General features: G+C 37.7%; 1 protein-coding gene across 5 annotated transcripts in view; it reads left to right on the forward strand.

Moving 5' to 3' along the window:
- The window catches only part of ARHGAP32 (Rho GTPase activating protein 32), a 207,784-nt gene that overhangs the window by 92,458 nt on the left and 94,105 nt on the right, over positions 1 to 21,221 (forward strand). For 3 of the 5 annotated variants that reach the window (XM_055581190.1, XM_055581191.1, XM_055581193.1), the window contains exons 3-5: positions 6,288 to 6,379; positions 6,909 to 6,950; positions 7,324 to 7,408. In XM_055581190.1, coding sequence (XP_055437165.1) covers positions 6,288 to 6,379; positions 6,909 to 6,950; positions 7,324 to 7,408 — 219 coding nt within the window. The remainder of the gene's footprint in view (positions 1 to 6,287; positions 6,380 to 6,908; positions 6,951 to 7,323; positions 7,409 to 21,221) is intronic. The other 2 variants (XM_055581192.1, XM_055581194.1) reach the window with 1 other exon arrangement.

A 21,221-nucleotide genomic window follows, 5' to 3' on the forward strand; every position in this document is an offset into this window, starting at 1 on the left:
TAGGCTCTGCACAGCTTGCCCGTGCTCTACCTTCAGATCCCCTTCACGTGCCACACTTCAGGCTGCCTTTACGTGCAGCTCCAGTGAAGTCCCAGCCCTGTCCTCCTCTCTGTCTTACACTGTTTGAATTTTCTCTGTGGTACTTGCAAATACTGAGTATTTATGATTATTACCTTTCTTTTTCAGTAGGGTGTAAGCTCCTTGAGTATGAGGACTTTATCACTGGTTTTTACTGTTGTAGCATCTGTGACCGGCATAGTAAATTATAAGTAAACAATTTTTGAATGAATGAAATTGTCATTCTCTGGACAGATTGAACTATTTGTTTCTCCTTGAAAAATATCCTGAATTTTCCTACTTCTTTGTATCCTTTCCCAAATATTAAAATGAATTCTTGTCACTTTTCTTTTCTCTTTTTTTTCCCATTTCTCTCTTTTCTTTCTTTTTTTTTAAACAAAAGTGAGACCATTGGTACATTTTGCTTAGACTTTTCAATAATACCCTTGGGCTTTTCCCCTTTCTATTGCCTACTTTGTCTTAACTGATGTATAATTGACTTACAGTATTCTGTTGGTTTCAGGTGTTCAACACAGTGATTTGATATCTTTATACATTATAAAATGAACACCAGGATAAATCTAGTTAACACCTGTCACCATACAGAGTCCCTAACTTGAGTCAGCCATGCTGTCTATTACGTCCTCACGACTAACTTAATTTTATAGCTGGAGGTTTGTACCTCTTTATCCTCTCCACTTGTTTCATGCACGCTGCCGCCCTCCTCTCCTCTGCTGACTACCAGTATGTGCTATCTGTGAATCTACCTCTGCTTCGTTGTGTTTCTTTGTTTTGTTATTTTGATTCCACATATAAGAGAGTATTTGTCTTTGACTTATTTCACTTAGCACTTTGAGGACAAAGTTCCTTCAGGTTGTTGAAATGGCAGGATTTCATTCTTAAATTTATGGATGAGTAATACTCCTCTGTGTATGTGTGTGATTGTGTGTGGGTGGGTGTTTGTTCGTGTGTGTTATGGGTTAGGGAGGATAGAAAGAGACAGGATAAAACATTGCCAGTTCTTATTTTTTCAAGTTTTCAGTATCAAATTATGTTTTCCTGAAATGGATGCCCTTTAATCTGTGTGGTTTAACTGGTTCAGACTGTGGAGAAACAAATACTTTCCTTATTACAGATGACACTTTTTTTTATTTTCCCAGATTGTATTTTTTTTTTTTTAACCAGTGAGGATTTCTTTTATGGCTTATATTTAACTTGTGGTATACTCTCCAGCCTTATAGGAAGTCAGTTTATTGCTGGAGATAGATGCATAGGGAATTTAATTGTAAATGGTGGGTGCTTTTATGAACATGGTATGTTCATTAAGTGGTGTGTTCCATAGCCTCTGTTGTCTCTTTAATTTTCTGTTGATGAGTGGCACTCTTTCTGTGACGTTGATATAAATTATGTTTTGGAAGCATAAATAAGTGATGATTATAGCATAGCATAGCATAACATGAATAAACTGGGAAAATTGTGTTTTCCAAGAATGAATACTTAATGAGTATTTTCTTTTCTTTTTTTTAAAATTTATTTATTTTAATTGGAGGCTAATTACTTTACAATATTGTATTGGTTTTGCCATACATCAACATGAATCCGCCAAGGGTGTACACATGTTCCCCATCCTGACCACCCCCCCATCTCCCTCCCCATACCATCCCTCTGGGTCATCCCAGTGCACCAGCCCTGAGCATCCTATATCATGCATCGAACCTGGACTGGCAATTCATTTCTTATGTGATACTATACATGTTTCAATGCTATTCTCCCATATCATCCCACCCTTGCCCTGTCCCACAGAGTCCAAAAGACTGTTCTATACATCTGTGTCTCTTTTGCTGTCTCGCATACAGGGTTATCATTACCATCTTTCTAAATTCCATATATATGCATTAGTATACTGTATTGGTGTTTTTCTTTCTGGCTTACTTCACTCTATATAATAGAGTTTCCAGTTTCATCCACCTCTTAATGAGTATTTTCTAAAGGAGAAATTTCTTAACTTTTGATTCAGAGTGACAGAATAAAATGGTTCAAGCTAGGTACTTTCAATAGAAGTATAAGAAAATTTATTTTATCAAAGAATAATATGTAGGTGAAAATGTTAGCTTATCAGACAATTGAGGAATAGTGCTATATTTTCCTTTTAATTTTGTTTACTGATTCTTAAAAGAATTAATGATACCACTTTTGATGCCTGGGACATCTCTGGACTATGGGAAAATATTGCTGGACAAAACATACATGGTTATAGGTATGTTTGAACTGTTGATTCAACAATTGATTGAATCAACTTGTTGAACTGTTGGTTCAAAAATATTTTCTCAAATCCACTCATGCTTCTTGGACCATTGGTTCATTTGCCTAATTATTACCATTTTGTGTTTTTAGGCAGAGTCCTCCTGTCAGGCCCATTTAGATAGCCTGTGACTTTACCTCTGTGTTACGTTTCTACCTCCTGTCTGGTAGGTGTGGTTGCAGAGGTGTGTGGTCCCTAGTATGTCTGCCTGTGTGGATCATAGGCCTGGCAGGCTTCCTTATTTTATCCTTGGATATGTGTTAGGGACAATGGCCTATCTAGCACAGAAAGCCTGTTTGCAAAAGACAGTTAATATTTTAGTTTTCATTCTGCCAAATAAAGTTATCACCATTTACCAACCTGGGCCAGTGCCTTCTTTTTTTTTTTTTTAATTCCTTTATATTTAAATTTTGAGTCAGTTTATGAATAATTTACAGAACAAATGTTGTAAATCCATTATGTTAGAAATTTTAATGTGAATTTAAGCATAGCAGACCTCTTTACGTCAAGTGAATTTTGATGCACAGATATCATAGAAGTCGAAAGAATGTTGTCCAGGTTGTTGCAAAATTTTATATAATGAAGTCCTTTCAGGTGAATGACTGACTAGAGGTCTCATTTTTTTTTCACAGATGGATATAATCATCAGTCCGAGATGTCATATTAATATATATGGTCAATTTCACCCACGTTATTAGAAGCTCACGTTGCCGCTTGCTGTTTATTCACATCCAACACTTAACATGTCTAATCATTGTAAAAAATCTTTGTCAGTTTTCTTTTTTCTGTTATGGATGAAAAGTGGAATATATGGAATTCTTACATATATTCAGTGAAAACAAAATGCCAAAATCAGCAAGCTTTTTAAGTATTTTTTTTTCTACTGAGGTATAATTGATTTATGATGTTATATGAATTTCAGGTGTACCACATAAAGTACCTTCTTTAAAGATGATGCAACAATTTGGGCAACATAACATAAAAACTAGGTAATGATTTATTTCACTACTGCATCAATGTCGTAGGTCGGTGGTTGACAAATTCAACTTACTGGCTGCTTGTTTTTGCAAGTAAATTTTTTTTTAGCATGAATTTATATTAAGTCATTTACACATGGCTGCTTCTGTGTTGTAAAATAGTTGAGTTGTGGGAGAGACAGTGTGGTCCATAAACTTAAAATGTTTACCATCTGACCCTTTAAGAGAAAGTTTGCCAACTCCTTTTCTCTGTGTTTCCTTTATTTTCATTTTTTTTTTTTAAAGCTGGATTTTTAAAATTTTAGACTTTTCTAGTGTGGTAGGATTAAGAATGATGAGAGGTACTGATGAAATAATACCTAGGAGTTTGAAGGAACTCTCTCTCAAGATAGAGGAAAAATAAAACTGAGATCCTATATTAGATTTATGAAAAGGTTCAATGAATCCATAATGTAATTGCAAGATGGAATGAGTTCTATTTCATTACTAAAGAATGTAATGACATTTTTTCCCTTTGGAAAACGTGTAGGACAGAATAAGAAGACTCTGAACAATTCATGATGAAACATCAACCCTTATAAATAAACTAAGGAAGTTTAACTGTTGTTATCTATAGAAAGTTTAACCATAGTAAGGACAAAAGCCTTGGACAAAATGGGTCCCGTTGTTCCTGATGGTGTGTTTATATCCAGTGTTAATTCTTGTAAGTTCATATGTTGTTACCTCATATTTTTCAAAAGTCATGGATTTTAACATTTAATCTATCTTGGCTAGTTTTTTTAAAATAAGAAACATTTTTAAAAGTTGAGATGATGTTATGAATCTCCTCCCTTTTTTATTTTATTGAGATAAAATTGAAGTGTAACACTATATTAGTTTCAGGTGGACACTAGTATGATTTGATATTTGTATACACTGAAAGATCACAACAATAAGTCTGATGATTTGATATTTGTATGCATTGTGAAAGATCACAACAATAAGTCTGATTCACATCTGTAACCATACGTAGTTAACAAATCTTTTTTCTTTTATTTTTCCTTGTGATGAATACTGTTAAGATCTACTCTCTTAGCAATTTTCAGATGTCCAAGACAGTGTTATGAATTATAGTTACTGTGCTGTGCATTAAGTCCCCATGACTTTTTTGTTTTATTGCCAGAAGTTTATATCTTTTGACCTCTTCACCTTTTTCACCTCTCTCTCCCCATTCCCACCTCTGGCAACCACCAGTCTGTTCTCTGTATCTATGAGCTTGGTTTGGTTTTGTATTGATTTGATTTTAGATTCCACATGTAGATGAAACCATACAGTATTTGTCTTTTTCTGACTTAACTTGACTTAGCATAATGCCCTCAAGGTCCATCTAAGTTGTTGCAAATGGAAAGGTTTTGTTCTTTTTAAAGGTTAAGTAGTAGTCTATTGTGTATATTTATCTTCTTTGGGAATCCCCTCTTAACTCATTTAAAATACTCAATCCACATTATTCTCCCCTACTGCATTATTTGACATTGGCTATACAGATATGCAGATGACACCACCCTTATGGCAGAAAGTGAAGAGGAACTAAAAAGCCTCTTGATGAAAGTGAAAGTGGAGAGTGAAAAAGTTGGCTTAAAGCTCAACATTCAGAAAACGAAGATCATGGCATCTGGTCCCATCACTTCATTGCAAATAGATGGGGAAACTGGAAACAGTGTCAGACTTTGTGTTTTGGGGCTCCAAAATCACTGCAAATGGTGACTGCAGCCATGAAATTAAAAGATGCTTACTCCTTGGAAGAAAAGTTATGTCCAATCTAGTATATTGAAAAGCAGAGACATTACTTTGCCAACAAAGGTCCGTCTAGTCAAGGCTATGGTTTTTCCAGGGGTCATGTATGGATGTGAGAGTTGGACTGTGAAGAAGGCTGAGCCCCGAAGAATTGATGCTTTTGAACTGTGGTGTTGGAGAAGACTCTTGAGAGTCCCTTGGACTGCAAGGAGATCCAACCAGTCCATTCTGAAGGAGATCAGCCCTCGGATTTCTTGGAAGGAATGATGCTAAGGCTGAAACTCCAGTACTTTGGCCACCTCATGCGAAGAGTTGACTCATTGGAAAAGACTCTGATGCTGGGAGGGATTGGGGGCAGGAGGAGAAGGGGACGACAAAGGATGAGATGGCTGGATTGGCATCATTGATTCAATGGACATGAGTCTGAGTGAACTCCAGGAGTTGGTGATGGACAGGGAGGCCTGGCGTGCTGTGATTCATGAGGTCGCAAAGAGTTGGACACAACTGAGCGACTGAACTGAACTGAGAGCAGTTTTTTTTCTGTGACAAGTCATAGATTGTATAGCATAAGTTTGTTTTTTTTAGGATAGATATTTGGATTTGCTGTTTGCTTTCTCTGGAGTGTGAAGAATCTTTTGATTTTTCAGTTTCTGTTGTTAAAATGATGCAGCTGAATGTATCACTAAAATTAAAAAATCACTAAGAAAACTAGCAGATAAGGGTAGTTTGGAGGTATTGCATAGATGGAACTTTCAAATATTAGTGTGAAAAATGTATGTTGTGATCTCCTAATTATGTTCACATTATCACTTAAATTTTTATTAATCATCATAACCAGGGTTATTTTGTTCCAGGAGCTTTGGGGGGAGAATTTAGTTTGTGCTGAGGCACATGATACAATAATTGATCTCAAAATGTGATTATAAGAGAATGAAAATTCTTAGTTTGACAGAAAATTATTCCTTTTACAGTAAGGTTAAATATTTTTAGGTGACTATTTTTCCTTGTTCTTAGCAATTAAAAGTCAAGTAAGTTATAATTTTAAGAGATTATTAAATCAGTATGCATTTCTTTTGGTATGGAGTTAGCAGGACCATTAAAATGAGCTATAATCTGCTTTTAAAAATGTATTCATAATAAAGGAATGGTCATAAATCTTTTGTCTTTGTTTTTTTAAGGCCAGAGGAGCAGATGTTCCAGAAATTCCTGGAGACCTTAGTCTTAAGACATGTGGCAGTACAGCCAGTATGAAGGTTAAACATGTGAAAAAGTAAGTATAATATTACAGTGAGTTTTAAGTGAGTTCCAATAAATGAAAACCAGTTCTTTAGTTCTCCTAAAACTTCTATCCAGATTTCTTACTAAATGAGCTCTTACTATCCATGCATTGAATAATACTGTTACGACTCAGCTGTTAGTAGAACAGGTCTGAAGATTACATGTCTAAAAATATACTTTAATTTTGTTCTTGGAATAACTTTCATGTCATTTTCTGTTAGGTTGTGTTTGTTCAATAGTAACAATCCAAGTATATCTTTTTTGGTACCTTTAATACAAGCTCTCAGTCATTTAGAAAAGTCATTTTTGGTATTTTGAATTAGGATTTTGCTGTTTCTCAGCTCTGCATTTGAGAAAGCCTGACGTGGATGCCAGTGTTTGACTCTGAAGTGAAATATCTGAGGGTATCCATTTCAGTTTTAGAGAGAAAAAGCATCTTTTCACCTGGTAAAGGGTTAGATAGCTATGTTTTTATCCTAAGTGGAGGAAAGACAAGGATAAAATTTTCATTCTGCATCCAGACCCACCAATCCAGGACTGATGGGCTGTGACAACATTCACAGGTAAACGCTGGTTTTGTGTTTTGTGGTGGGAATGCTGCTTCTGCTTAGAGCAGGCTGTTCACAGTCTCCATGACATTTACCGAAAGCAGAGTTTTTCTAGGGCCATTGACATGGGTCAGGATCAGGAGAGTACTGTAGCGATGCTTTTTATTTATTTATTTTTTTGTTTTGGTTTTGCCCTGTGCACTGAATGTAATTTCCATTTGACTCTGTGTTTCTGAAAAGGTTTGAGTGGATATATGTGCTCATGCGCATGTGCTTATTAAACATTTTGCTTGTTGCATGGGCTCTTAAACCTGTTTTATTTCCTCCTCAGGCTTAGTAATTTTGACTGTTCCAGGATCTTGTCTCTCATGTATTTCATGTACCACAGGTTGCCCTTCACTAAAGGTCACTTTCCGAAGATGGCTGAATGCGCACATTTCCATTATGAGAACGTTGAGTTTGGCAGCATACAGGTATATTTGAGATATTTCCTACATACTGAAGCGAGGCGTATTAATGGCTATATCTGTATATCTGATAGGTGACACCGAGAAGTAGTTTTTCCTATTGATGTCTTGTTGGTTGATGTGAAAATTTCTGTTCTTTTCTGTTGACTAATATTTGACATGTAATGACTCCTATTTCAAGTAGTATTTCAAGAAACAGTATAATCCAATCAGTATACATTTCAGAATTTCTATCAGATTCCTAGACCGTTCTGCAGCATGAACTGTTTTAGTTCTTACCTGATTCCTGTATAGAGTCGTAGTGGTGATGGATAAATCAGAGTCAGGGTGAAGGTAGAGTAGGATTAGGGAGAGAAGTGCTAATGGAATTTTTTTTCAATGTTTTTCTTATTGTGAAGTATATTACGTGTAGCCATGTATATAAAACACATACATTTATACATATATATTATATACATATTTATGTACATTTTAAAGTCTAGGTTAAGAGAGAAATTTCTTGTGTCCCTCTTGTTGTTGCATTTGTCTTCCCTACCCCAGTGGTTACTTATATCATTACTTTTGTAGTATTTATTACCTTACATCTTTTAAATAGTTTTACTGTCTCTGTGCATTCCTAATCAATAGGGTATTTAGCTTTACTTGCTTTTGAGCTTTATATAATTGGAATTATTCTAATTTGTTCAGCAAATATTTATTGAGCAAGTACTCTGTATGAGGCACTGTTTTAGGTGCTTTGGCTTTACATAACAGCCTATTGTGCTTTTAATTTAAAGTGAGTCTTCTTATAGACAGCATTATAGTTGGATTATATATTTTTTTAATCATTGCGTCCATCTTTGTCTTTTGGTAGTCAAGTTTAATCCATTTCATCCATAGTAATTACTGATTAGAAAGAATTATTTGTCATTTTGCTATATTTTTCTCTATATATTATAGGTTTCTTGACCCTTATTTTCTGTATTAGTCCTATCTTGCTTTTAGTTAATATTTTGGTAGTGAAATGTTTAAATTCATTTCTCATTTCATTTTGTATCTATCTATAGATATTTTCTTTGTGGTTATCATGGGGATTACATTTAACATCCAAAAGCTATGGCACTAATTTTACCAGCTTAACTTCCGTGACATACACAAGTTCTGCTCCTTTACAGCTTGATCCTCACACCTTTCAGTTGTTAATATCATATCATTACATCTTTTTACATTGTGTGCTCTAAAACATAAACTAACAATTCTTTTGAATACATTAGTCTCTTAAATTATGTAGAAAACAAAATGTAGGGTTACAGACTAAATCTCCTGTACTCACTTTTAGACTTATAATTTTGAAAAAGTATCAGTTTCTTAAGTCATGTAGAAAACAAAAACTGATGATAAAGTGTTGTTACACAATCCCAGCTTTTATGGTTGCCCAAGTTTTTACGTTTACTGGGGTCTTTATTTGTTTGTATGTTTTCTTTTCTTTTCTTTTTTTAAACAGGGTACCTTATGGTATATTTATTCTAAAAAGTGACTCTTCGTTCCTTTTTTTTTTTTTTTAAACTTTACAAAATTGTATTAGTTTTGCCAAATTCTTATCAAGTGTCCTTTCGTTGCAACCTGCAGGACTCCTTTGAGAATTTCTTGCAAAATATGCCTGATGTTAGTGAACTTCTTCAGCTTTTGTTTACTTGGGAATGTCTTATTTTATGTCTCACTTTTGATGGGTAGTTTGCTGGTTATAGTATTCTTGGTTGACAGTTTTATTCTTTTAAAAATTTGAATTTGTTGGCCCACTGCCTTCTGGCCTCCAAAGTTTCTGATAAATCTAATAATAACTTCATTGAAGATTTCTCATATGTGACTAGTTGTGTCTCGCTTGTGACTTTTAAGATTCTCTTATTGTATTTGGCTTTTGGAAGTTTGGTTATAATATGTCTTATGTGGGTTTCCTGAAGTTCATCTTACTTGGAGTTTGTTGGGATTCTTGGCTATTTATATTTATATCATCAATAAAGTTTTGTAAGTTTTCAGCGAGTATTCAGATATTCTCTCTACCCTTTGTCTGTCTCATTCTGAGACTCCCACAAGTCCCTTAGGCTCTATTCACTTTTCTTCACCATTTTTTCCCCCCTGTGCCTCAGAATCAGTAATTTCCATTGAGCAAACCTTATCTTCAGGTTTACTGATTCTTTTTCTAGTTACTCACATTTGCACTTAAGTCTCTTTTGTGAAATATTCACTGTAGTTATTGTGCTTTCAGGTGCAGAATTTCTCTTTTTGTTGGTATTTTCATTTTGTTCATATGTCATTTTCTTTACTTTTTCCACATTGTCCTTTGGTTTTGGAGAGCATCTTTAAGGCAATTGGCATAAAGTCTTTTCCTAATAGATCCACTATCTTTTTTTTCTGCAGATTGTTTCTGTTGATTTATTTTTTTGCTTTGAACTAGCCATAGTTTCTGTTTCTTTGTGTACCTTGTGGTTTTTTGTTGATTTGGACATTTGAAAAAAGTAGTATCCTAAAGGAAGTCAGTCCTGAATATTCATTGGAAGGACTGATGCTGAAGCTGAAACTCCAGTACTTTGGCCACCTGATGTGAAGAACTGACTCATTTGAAAAGATCCTGATGCTGGGAAAGATTGAAGGCAGGAGGAGAAGGGGACGATAGATGATGAGATGGTTGGATGGCATCACCGACTCAATGGACATGAGTTTGAGTAAGCTCCAGGAGTTGGTGATGGACAGGGAGGCCTGGTGTGCTGCAGTCCATGGGGTCACAAAGTGACTGAGTGACTGAACTGAACTGAGTCACGTGCAAGTAATAACGTGGCAACTCTGGAAATCTGATTTTCCCTTTTCCCTAAGGTTCTCTGTTTTTGTTTATTATTATTTTTTAAAACTTGTTGGCTCACTGTGCGCCAAGGGCTAACCTGATGTTTAAACTTAAGGTCTCCTCAGGTATTTCCGGAGAAGGCAATGGCAACCCACTCCAGTACTCTTGCCTGGAAAATCCCATGGGCAGAAGAGCCTGGTAGACTGCAGTCCTTGGGATCGCTAAGAGTTGGACACAACTGAGCGACTTCACTTTCACTTTTCACTTTCATGCACTGGAGAAGGAAATGGCAACTCACTCCAGTGTTCTTGCCTGGAGAATCCCAGGGATGGGGGAGCCTCGTGGGCTTCCGTCTGTGGGGTTGCACAGAGTCGGACATGACTGAAACGACTTAACAGCAGCAGCAGCAGCAGCAGGTATTTCCTGAGTCTTCACTTCCCCATGGACCTGTGTGTGGTCACTTCCTAATTTCGCCCATATATGCAATTGCTTTAGAATGTCCTAGTCTATGTCTGGCTCCCCAAAAGGGAAAAAGAAAAATTAAGAAGGGAAAAGAGCACTGGCCTTTAAAATTCTGTGGAAGTGGCTTCAGGCAGTGGGGGAGGGTTTTCCAACAATATGGGTATGTAATAACAATGACTATCTGCCTGTTGGCACCTCTGCTGTCTGGAGCAGCAGTTTTCAGAGCATGGATCATTCTCACTTGTGGGATGTGGTCCTTCTGCACCCTGGTTCTCACAGCCTGCGTGCAGGCTGCTCCTTGAGTACATGTGGCATGTGCTGGGTGGCTGCTGCTGTGTTGAGAATTAGATGGACCACGATTCACCACAGTTTATCCTCCAAGCCTTCCCCTGGAAGTCCCAAGCCTCCAGTGGACTCCAGAGTTACAGAATAATTGTATCACATTCTGCCAGAATCTGGGAAATTCCTGGTGCTTCCTACTCCACCATCTTCCCAGAATCCTCCTTCTCAGAGTCCTTACTTACTTTTAACATGAGATTGACAGTATGTTCTGAGGAGAAAGTAAGTGGGAAAACTTAGTAAAATGAGTCTGGAAGAGGTGATGAACCTTGGACTTGGCACCTCTGGTTTATCCTAACAAGTATTCATCCTGTCAGATGACTGACTCAGTTGTTGTCTATTAATATGTCCCAGTGGTAGGACATTCTGCAGTTGCATACCTTTTTTTTTTTTTCTGGTTTGTTGAATTTCTTTTAGACTTACAGATTTCTTATTTTCATATTAATATCTCTTTTTCTTCCTCAGATAGTGAGACTTTGTAGTTGCAATAGGCCATTGTATCCTAGAAAATGTCACTGTCCCCTAAATATTTAAAATCTGACAGTATTATATTTAACTTTAAGGCTTTGATTTATAAAATGAAAATAATTATTCTTACTCCCATATGTTATAAATTCTGATTCTCAATTTTATTTAGATGGAAAGACACAATTGCTTATAAGATAATTTAGATGTAAAGATTAATTTGGACCAGAATGCTCAAACTACCACACAATTGCATTCATCTCACACGCTAGTAAAGTAATGCTCAAAATTCTCCAAGCCAGGCTTCAGCAATATGTGAACTGTGAACTTCCTGATGTTCAAGCTGGTTTTAGAAAAGGCAGAGGAACCAGAGATCAAATTGCCAACATCCGCTGGATCATCATAAAAGCAAGAGAGTTCCAGAAAAACATCTATTTCTGCTTTATTGACCATGCAAAAGCCTTTGACTCTCTGGATCACAAGAAACTGTGGAAAATTCTGAAAGAGATGGGAATACCAGACCACCTGACCTGCCTCTTGAGAAATCTGTATGCAGGTCAGGAAGCAACAGTTAGAACTGGACATGGAACAACAGACTGGTTCCAAATAGGAAAAGGAGTTCGTCAAGGCTGTATATTGTCACCCTGTTTATTTAACTTATATGCAGAGTACATCATGAGAAACGCTGGACTGGAAGAAACACAAGCTGGAATCAAGATTGCCGGGAGAAATATCAATCACCTCAGATATGCAAATGATACCACCCTTATGGCAGAAAGTGAAGAGGAACTCAAAAGCCTCTTGATGAAAGTGAAAGTGGAGAGTGAAAAAGTTGGCTTAAAGCTCAACATTCAGAAAACGAAGATCATGGCATCTGGTCCCATCACTTCATGGGAAATAGATGTGGAAACAGTGTCAGACTTTATTTTTCTGGGTTCCAAAGTCACTGCAGATGGTGACTGCAGCCATGAAATTAAAAGACGCTTACTCCTTGGAAGGAAAGTTATGACCAACCTTGATAGCATATTCAAAAGCAGAGACATTACTTTGCCAACAAAGGTTCGTCTAGTCAAGGCTATGGTTTTTCCTGTGGTCATGTATGGATGTGAGAGTTGGACTGTGAAGAAGGCTGAGTGCTGAAGAATTGATGCTTTTGAACTGTGGTGTTGGAGAAGACTCTTGAGAGTCCCTTGGACTGCAAGGAGATCCAACCGGTCCATTGTGAAGGAGATCAGCCCTGGGATTTCTTTGGAAGGAATGATGCTAAAGCTGAAACTCCAGTACTTTGGCCACCTCATGCGAAGAGTTGACTCATTGGAAAAGACTCTGATGCTGGGAGGGATTGGGGGCAGGAGGAGAAGGGGACGACAGAGGATGAGATGGCTGGATGGCATCATTGACTCGATGGACGTGAGTCTGGGTGAACTCCGGGAGTTGGTGATGGACAGGGAGGCCTGGCGTGCTGCGATTCATGGGGTTGCAAAGAGTCGGACACGACTGAGCGACTGAACTGAACTGAATATCATTGGATCATAAACAAGGCTGATCGCTGAAGAATTGATGCTTTAGAACTATGGTGTTGGAGAAGACTCTTGAGAGTCCCTTGGACAGCAGGGAGATCAAACCAGTCAATCCTAAAGGAAATCAGCCCTGAATATTCAATGGAAGGACTGATGCTACGGCTGAAGCTCCAATACTTTGGCCACCAGATGCAAGGAGCCGACTCATTGGAAAAGGCTCTGATGCTGGGAAAGATTGAGGGCAGGAGGAAAAGGGGACGACAGAGGATGAGATGCTTAGATGCATCATCAACTCAATGGACATGAGTTTGAACAAACTCTGGGAGAGGGTGAAGGACAGGGAAGCCTGGCATGCTGCAGTCCATGGGGTTGCAGAGAGCTGGACATGACTAAGCGACTGAACAACAACAACAAATGCTTTAGATTGCACGGCTATGCTCAAATCCTATTTTAGCTCAATTCTAGCAGACCTTAGGGCTTACCTCATAGCTCAGTTGGTAAAGAATCCGCCTGCAATGCAGGAGACCCCGGTTTGATTCCTGGGTCGGGTGATTCTCTGGAGAAGGGATAGTCTACCCACTCCAGTATTCTCAGGCTTCCCTTGTGGCTCAGCTGGTAAAGAATCGCCTGCAGTATGGGAGACTTGGGATCGATCCTTGGGTTGGGAATATCCCCTGGAGAAGGGAAAGGGCTACCCACTCCAGTACTCTGGCCTGGAGAATTCCATGGACTGTGAAGTCCTTGGGATCGCAAGGAGTCTGACACAACTGAGCGACTTTCACTTTAGCCTATCTCTGGCTTTCCAGTTCAAGAATCAGTTCACTGTCTTCAGTTGTAGTATGTGGTGTAAGATGGCATTGTCCTGTTGAGGAGTAAAAGGATACTGGTGTGGGGTGGAATGGGTGTGGCACTCATTGTGCCATACATACAGTCTTGACCTCACTGGAGATTATTAGTTATGCTTGATCTTGTTTATCTTAATTCTGAAACGAAAGTACGGTTCCTGGATACTCTAGAATAACTAGATGACAGCTAATGTTCCTTCTAGCTAAGACGCACTGTGAGCTGTGTCTTAAATGAGCAGGGGATGTGACAGAGTGAAGAAGTAAAAGGATGTAGTGACACAGGCAGAAGAGGCTGTACCACGTCATGTTCTTAGTTTAGTCCACTTTCACATGGAGCAGGAAGAAGCTGTCTTTAAAAATTAGAATCATTACTCTAGTCACAGAAATAGGTTGCTGAAACATCTGTATTCCTGGAACACAACCCTACTTCCAGGCTGTATATTTTAAAAATAATTCCCTTTTTTACTCAGTCAGGATTTTATGATTTTTATATCTGTGTTCATTAATGATGTTGGTCTGTATATTGTACTTGTTCACTAACCTGAGTTAGAGAACTTCACCGCCCCATGACCTTTTAAAAATAAATGTCTTGAGATAATTTGTAGACGTGGAAATTAACTGCTCATTGAAAATTTAAAATTTTCCTGTTTGGTTTCCAGGAGGCTTAATCTGTACCATTTCAGCTTATTGATATAATTTGATTATTGGTCTAGTCTAGATTATTGGTCTGGTTTTGTTGATTGGTTTCTTTTTAGGTCTAATCAGTATCTCCTTAGGTCGGTTTTTATCTTCTATATTTTCATAGAAAAGGGTCCATTTAATGTAGATCTTCATATTTGCGGGTGTAAGTTGTTGTGTACAGATATTCTTAACGCTTGGTCTTATCAAGAAACCAACTTGGAATTTTATTCATCAACTTGAGACTTTTTGTCTTCTCCGTCCCTTCATTTCTCTCTCCCTATTATTGATTAACTTAAATCCTAAGCAAACTTTTTTCCTTAGATAAATAAAATTTTATAGATACTCCTGATACTTCATTTGTTTTTGGCCATTGTTTTTTAATAAGTGCATTTGGGTTTGGACATTTTTCTCCCTGAGTAAACTACAGAATTCGACATTTAAGTTTTAAATTTCGTTTAGAGAAATTGAAACCAGAAAAAACAAGATAAACAATACTTACTAGAAAGAGCTTGCTGCTACTGCTAAGTTGCTTCAGTCGTGTCCGACTCTGTGTGACCCCGTAGACGGCAACCCACCAGGCTCCACCGGCCCTGGGATTCTCCAGGCAAGAACACTGCAGTGGGTTGCCATTTCCTTCTCCAATGCATGAAAGTGAAAAGTGAAAGTGAAGTCGCTCAGTCGTGTCCAACTCTAGCGACCCCCTGGACTGCAGCCTGCCAGGCTCCTCCGTCCATGGGATTTTCTAGGCAAAATTACTGGAGTGGGGTGCCATTGCCTTCTCCAAGAAAGAGCTTATTATTTATTAATTAAAACTGCATGTCATTTTAAATTCTGTAAATTTATTATCTTTATTGCACTTCTCTTTGTGGATCAAGTCCTTTGTCCAAAAATAAAAAGATTTATTCACATTCACAAGCTGTTTTTCAGTAAGAAGGAAAAGCATCTCTTGCCACGTGTAGATACAGTTTATTCAGCTTTATTGCTGTTGAGGCATTAGGCTCTGCTGTGCTTGGTGTGACAGCGCCATCTAGTGTATAGGATATGTGTGGTTTACATTCTCTTATTCAGTTATCTGGAGAAGGCAATGGCACCGCACTCCAGCACTCTTGCCTGGAAAATCCCATGGACGGAGGAGCCTGGTGGGCCGCAGTCCATGGGGTCGCTAAGAGTCAGACATGACTGAGCAACTTCACTTTCACTTTTCACTTTCCTGCATTGGAGAAGGAAATGGCAACCCACTCCAGTGTTCTTGCCTGAAGAATCCTAGGGACGGGGGAGCCTGGTGGACTGCCATCTATGGGCTCGCACAGAGTCAGACACGACTGAAGCGACTTAGCAGCATTCAGTTATCTGAAAGTGTTAGTTACTCTGTCCTGTCTTTGTGTCTTTGTGACCCCATAGACTGCAACCTGCCAGGCACCTCTGTGCATGAAATTGTGAACCTGTAAATTAATGTTTCTTTTTATTGAATTTCATATAAAGGATTAAGTTAAATTAACCTGAATGTGAGAGCTCAGATTTTGACTGAAATACAGCACAGAAAAAGTATGAATTTAATACTTGTCTCCTGAGGGTTCTCTGCTGAAGCTGCTATGCATGGGATTCAGAAATGGTACTGTGGTGTCATTCTTAAAATTAGGTTGTGCATTTTTTTTCAGTTAACACTTTCTGTCAGCAGACTCATTTGTATCAGCAGACACATTCTTGCCTTGATACTGAGAATGTGGGGAAAGGTCATAGAGTTTGATCCAACTGTAGAAATGTTGAGAAGTAAAAATATAAAATATAAACAAAAAGGCCCTGAATTTTTATTTTATTTTATTTTATTTTTAAATTCTTTTTTTTTTTTCGTTTTTTTTTAAATTTTATTTTATTTTTAAACTTTACATAACTGTATTAGTTTTGCCAAATATCAAAATGAATCCGCCACAGGTATACATGTGTTCCCCATCCCGAACCCCCCTCCCTCCTCCCTCCCCATTCCATCCCTCTGGGTGGTCCCAGTGCACCAGCCCCAAGCATCCAGTATCGTGCATTGAACCTGGACTGGCAACTCATTTCATACATGATATTTTACATGTTTCAATGCCCTCCTCCCAATGAAATAACTGGGATTATAATAAAAAAAATACTAGCCAGTATTTATTGACTGCTTTCTGTGAACCAGATGTGATACCAAGTATACTAAGTTATACTAAGTACTGTTTGAATGTGGTTTCTGCAGTCAGTACTGTAACAGTACTATAGTACTGTAATGTCATTGACTCTTCAGAACAGTTTCAGTTGAAGAACCAGAGGTAGAAGGAGTTTAAGAACTTACCTAAGGTCACAGCTGCTAAGTGGTGGGGGTCTGTGTTTGAATCAAGGCTGTAGAGCTATTCTGAACCTTCTTTTGTGAAAGTACTAGAAAAGGATACACTGACAAAACTACTATCTTAAGCAGGAATAAACCAGAATTTTGAAATAGCTGACATCTTCAATGTATTTTAAGGTAAAAAAGTGTGATTGTTAATAGTGCGGTGTACCCTGTGTGCTGTTAAGTAAGTTCTTTAACTTCTCTCGGCGGGTTTCCTTTTTGTGAAATAGTGATAAACACATTCTCAAAGATATCAGAGTACTGTGATAGTTAAGTGAGGTGAAATCAATAAAGGTTAAAGAACTTTGGAGAATGGCAAATGTTGTAAGGAATGAACTTTGGTGAATCAGGCCATAATCTATGAAATGTAGAAAGACATACTTTCCTGATGACCTGAGGGTAGTGGTATCAGGATTGAGGCAGTAGATACAGAAAATCTTTGCAAATAGGAAGTGTTGCAACTATAAGGAATTTTGTGATAAACTACCCCTCACAAGAAAGACTGTACTGATTATATTCTTGGTGATCTAGTAATCAGTTTATTTACATGTGATATTTCTTTTAATATAAAAACTAGCCTTATATAATAACAGATGCATTTTCTATAATTTTAGTTGATTTAAAAATTTATCTCCATTTTCAGATAGAATTAAACCTATAGGTTAGAATATTGAAATTGTAATGTATTTATAAGGTTTATGGTTTAAAAATAAAGGAAACCAGAGAAAACACATCATTGTATTTTACCCTATAGAATAGTAACATTGAGGACCATATATATGGATTCCACATTTTCAGTTTCAGTATTTCAGTGTCAGTTCAGTTGCTCAGTTGTGTCTGCCTCTTTGTGACCCCATGGAGTGCAGCATGCCAAGCTTCCCTGTCCATCACTATCTCCCGGAACTTGCTTAAACTCATATCCATTGAGTTGGTGATGCCATCCAACCATCTCATCCTCTGTCGGCCCTTTCTCCTTCTGCCTTTGGTCTTTCCCAGCATCAGGGTCTTTTCCAAAGAGTCAGTTCTTCGCATTAGGTGGCCAAAAGATTGGAGCTTCAGCTTCAGCATCAGTCCTTCCAATGAATATTCAAGGCTGATTTCCTTTAGGATGGACTAGTTGGATCTCCTTGCAGTCCCAAGGGACTCTGAAGAGTCTTCTCCAACACCACAATTCAAAAGCGTCAGTTCTTCAGTGCTCAGCTTTCTTTATGGTATACTGATCTAATATTTAACAGTTTCAGTAGACTATTTTGGAAACAGATTGAGTTTTCTTCCTGGTTAAGAATTCCTCTAAATTTAGCCATTGACGTTTATAGAAACATGTACCAGCAAGAAGTTTTGGTAACTATCTGTGAGACTTCCAGACATTGATAAAAATGAAGTAAATCAGTAAAATGCTTATTTCCCCATCTTCTTAATACTACTTTCAATTTAAAGATTAGCTTGTAGATGTTTCCAGTTAAAATTTATCTTATTTAGAAGTTTATATTATTTGTATGTAACCATTTGAAACAAAGGCCGTGATAATTTTACTATTTCTATCCCTACCAGAAAGTCTTCTCCCTCAAACCAAAACATATAAATTTCAACCCTACTTTTCTGCATATTCCATAGTAATACCTCCTGTTATGCCTGGAAATCTTTGTCATTTGAGGGGAAGATTTGAAATGAAGAGTTGACATAGTGAGTTATCAGTGCTGCCATCAACCAAGTCCTGGATTTTAACTGTATCTCATTTGATTGTCCAGTTTAGAAGTTAGGTGTGTGAAACTGGTTGATATATAGATATGTTGGAGTCACATTACACATGCAGTTCACTTCCAGGAGTTGGACTGAATATGCTTACAAAAGTCATATTGTTGAGTCTGAAACTGTGAAGAGTCTGAGATGTTTCTCTGCTTAGAGGTTAACATGCCAGCTTGTCAGGGTTACTCTGTCTCTCTGTAACAGAAACGTGAGGTCTCTGCATCAGAAATCAGACCTTTTATAACCTCACAGTGTAACTCGTGTTGGTTCTTTTTACCTCAGTTCCCCATGAGGTGATGCATTGGGAACCAGATGTATACCACATGTGGACAGTGGGTTTTTGTATCACGAAAGGCAGACTCTGACATTTTGAAACTTGGAGTTTCCATAGGATAGCTGGTACTTCTGTCCATTTGCCTTTTTGGAGGTGGAGGGAGGGACTACACTCTGGAAAGTTAATGCACCCTCTCTGGGAGAAGCAGCAAAGATGTCTGTTTTACAAACATCTGGACTTGGGAAGAGAGAAGACTTTCTCCAGAGGCTCTGGCATTCGGGATTCCCATTCAGTCTTTCTTTAACCTCAGTGCTGAAGTCTCACCTGTGGTGGATTCATTTTGATATTTGGCAAATCTAATACAGTTATGTAAAGTTTAAAAATAAAATAAAATTAAAAAAAAAAAAAAAAAAAAAAACAAACAAAATGTTCTGACCATATAGAAATGTGAAAATACTAATGAAGCTTTGTTTCCCAACAAGTGTGTATTCTGGAGTGAGCACCTACTGGATGAAACTGTGATTCTGCTGTTCTGTCATTTAATCTTATTTCCATTTATTCTTCATGCTGGGAAACTCTTGTTCAGCTGAGGGTGGTTCTGGTGTTCAAGGATTAGCAAACCGGTTCCTTCTTCTGATACTCCCCTGAGGAAACAGTGTTCTTTTCCCGTTCTGGAAGGAAAAATTGACTATTAAGTTTATTAAGATGCATGTAGTTCTCTAGGTTTCTCCTAAGAAATTTGAATTGAAAATTTGTCTCGTTGATTTTAGCCTTTTATGTTCTGAAATTAGAACTTGCTTCACTTATTACCCACCTAACAAGTAATACAGAGTTACATCTCAAATATAGACTTATTCTTCCACTTGGTGTTCTCAACTCAGTAGTTTTGAAGACGTATTTTCAGTGTTGAATATTAGGATGTTGATCATAGATGTGAGCAGACCACATGCGACAAAATGATTTTTCATGTTTACATGTCTACTACAGTCTATGGAGGTGAGGAAAACTGTTTACAAACTACACAGGTATGTCGTAGTGAAACTGCAGCCATGATAGCATTATAAAAGATGAATAAAAAGAAAAGAACTCTTTCTTTGCTCAATTTGCAATCTGTTGATTAAACTTTGATGAATGGTTTTTATGTGGGTGGGGTGATATATTTTTATACAACTTTACGCTGATTTCCGTTCTCCATGCAGAGAAAGGACTTTTTGAACATTTGAAGGCTTGCTGAATAGAGTTGTATTTTTAAAGATCCTAACAACACTAATTTCAGCTTGGTTTCCATGGCGATAGAAAAGTGAATATAGGAAAAATAACTCCAAAAATAGATTTGTAAGAAATCCAAAAGATGGGACTTGAAAATTCTGTGTTCTTTTTCTTATAGGCAGAGGATTGAGATATAGGCAAAAGATTGAGATTAAGTCAAAGGAAGTAAAAATAAATCATTATGTTCCTGTCATAAGTTTCTATAGGTAAATGTAGCCTCATCTTTCATGGTGTGTATACTCTAGGTATATGTGCTTCATGTACTGTGTAAAACATCCTGGTGTTCCGACTTGGGTAGCAGAAGTCTTAATGACTACAAACAATTCATTCAGGATGATTTTACTGAATGCCTTGTCTGTGGCAGGTACTCTGAGTGTCATTGACAAAGTAGATAAGAGAGTCTTTCCTCAGGGGAAGTAAGCAATATACCAATAAAAGTAGTAAGATTGTTGGAGTTCTTATAGGGATTCAAAGGCAGGAGAGGTTATTTCCTGTGGCATTCAAGGAAGGCTTTGTTGAAGAGTGAACAGGTTTTGGATACGCACAGATAGAAGTGAAGAGCATTTAGACCAGGAGAAATACCACAGACCAAGGTCCCTGGAAGGAAAGGGGATGGATGGGTTAGAATGATGGTGGAAAAACAGGGTTTAGAAAATAATCTGGAGAAATGCCATCCTTCAAGGCTCATCTAAGGTGTTTGGACTTTGGCTTTAAAGTAGTTTCTTAGTAGGGACTGACAAAGTATTGAGGAATTTTGAGAAGGTACCGTGAGCAGTGTGTAGTAAGAAGTGGAAAGAAATCAGTTAGAAGACCGCTCTGCTTATTCATCTAGTCTGTCTGGATCAGATGCAGGGAGGCCCAGAACTAGGGAAGCAGCAGTGGAGAGTGGGAGCAGGAGCAGGGTTGAGAGGCAAGTTTTGGGAGATAGGAGAGAATAATGAATTAAAGGTGTGGGTTAGATCTTGACCCTGGGAATATGAAGAGAAAGGACTGTGCAGAGGAGGAGGTGATAGAGGGCTCTAGGGTAATTAGGGCAGTCCGCTG

Source organism: Bubalus kerabau, chromosome 5, assembly GCF_029407905.1.
Source record: "Bubalus kerabau isolate K-KA32 ecotype Philippines breed swamp buffalo chromosome 5, PCC_UOA_SB_1v2, whole genome shotgun sequence".
Classification (NCBI taxonomy): domain Eukaryota; kingdom Metazoa; phylum Chordata; class Mammalia; order Artiodactyla; family Bovidae; genus Bubalus; species Bubalus kerabau.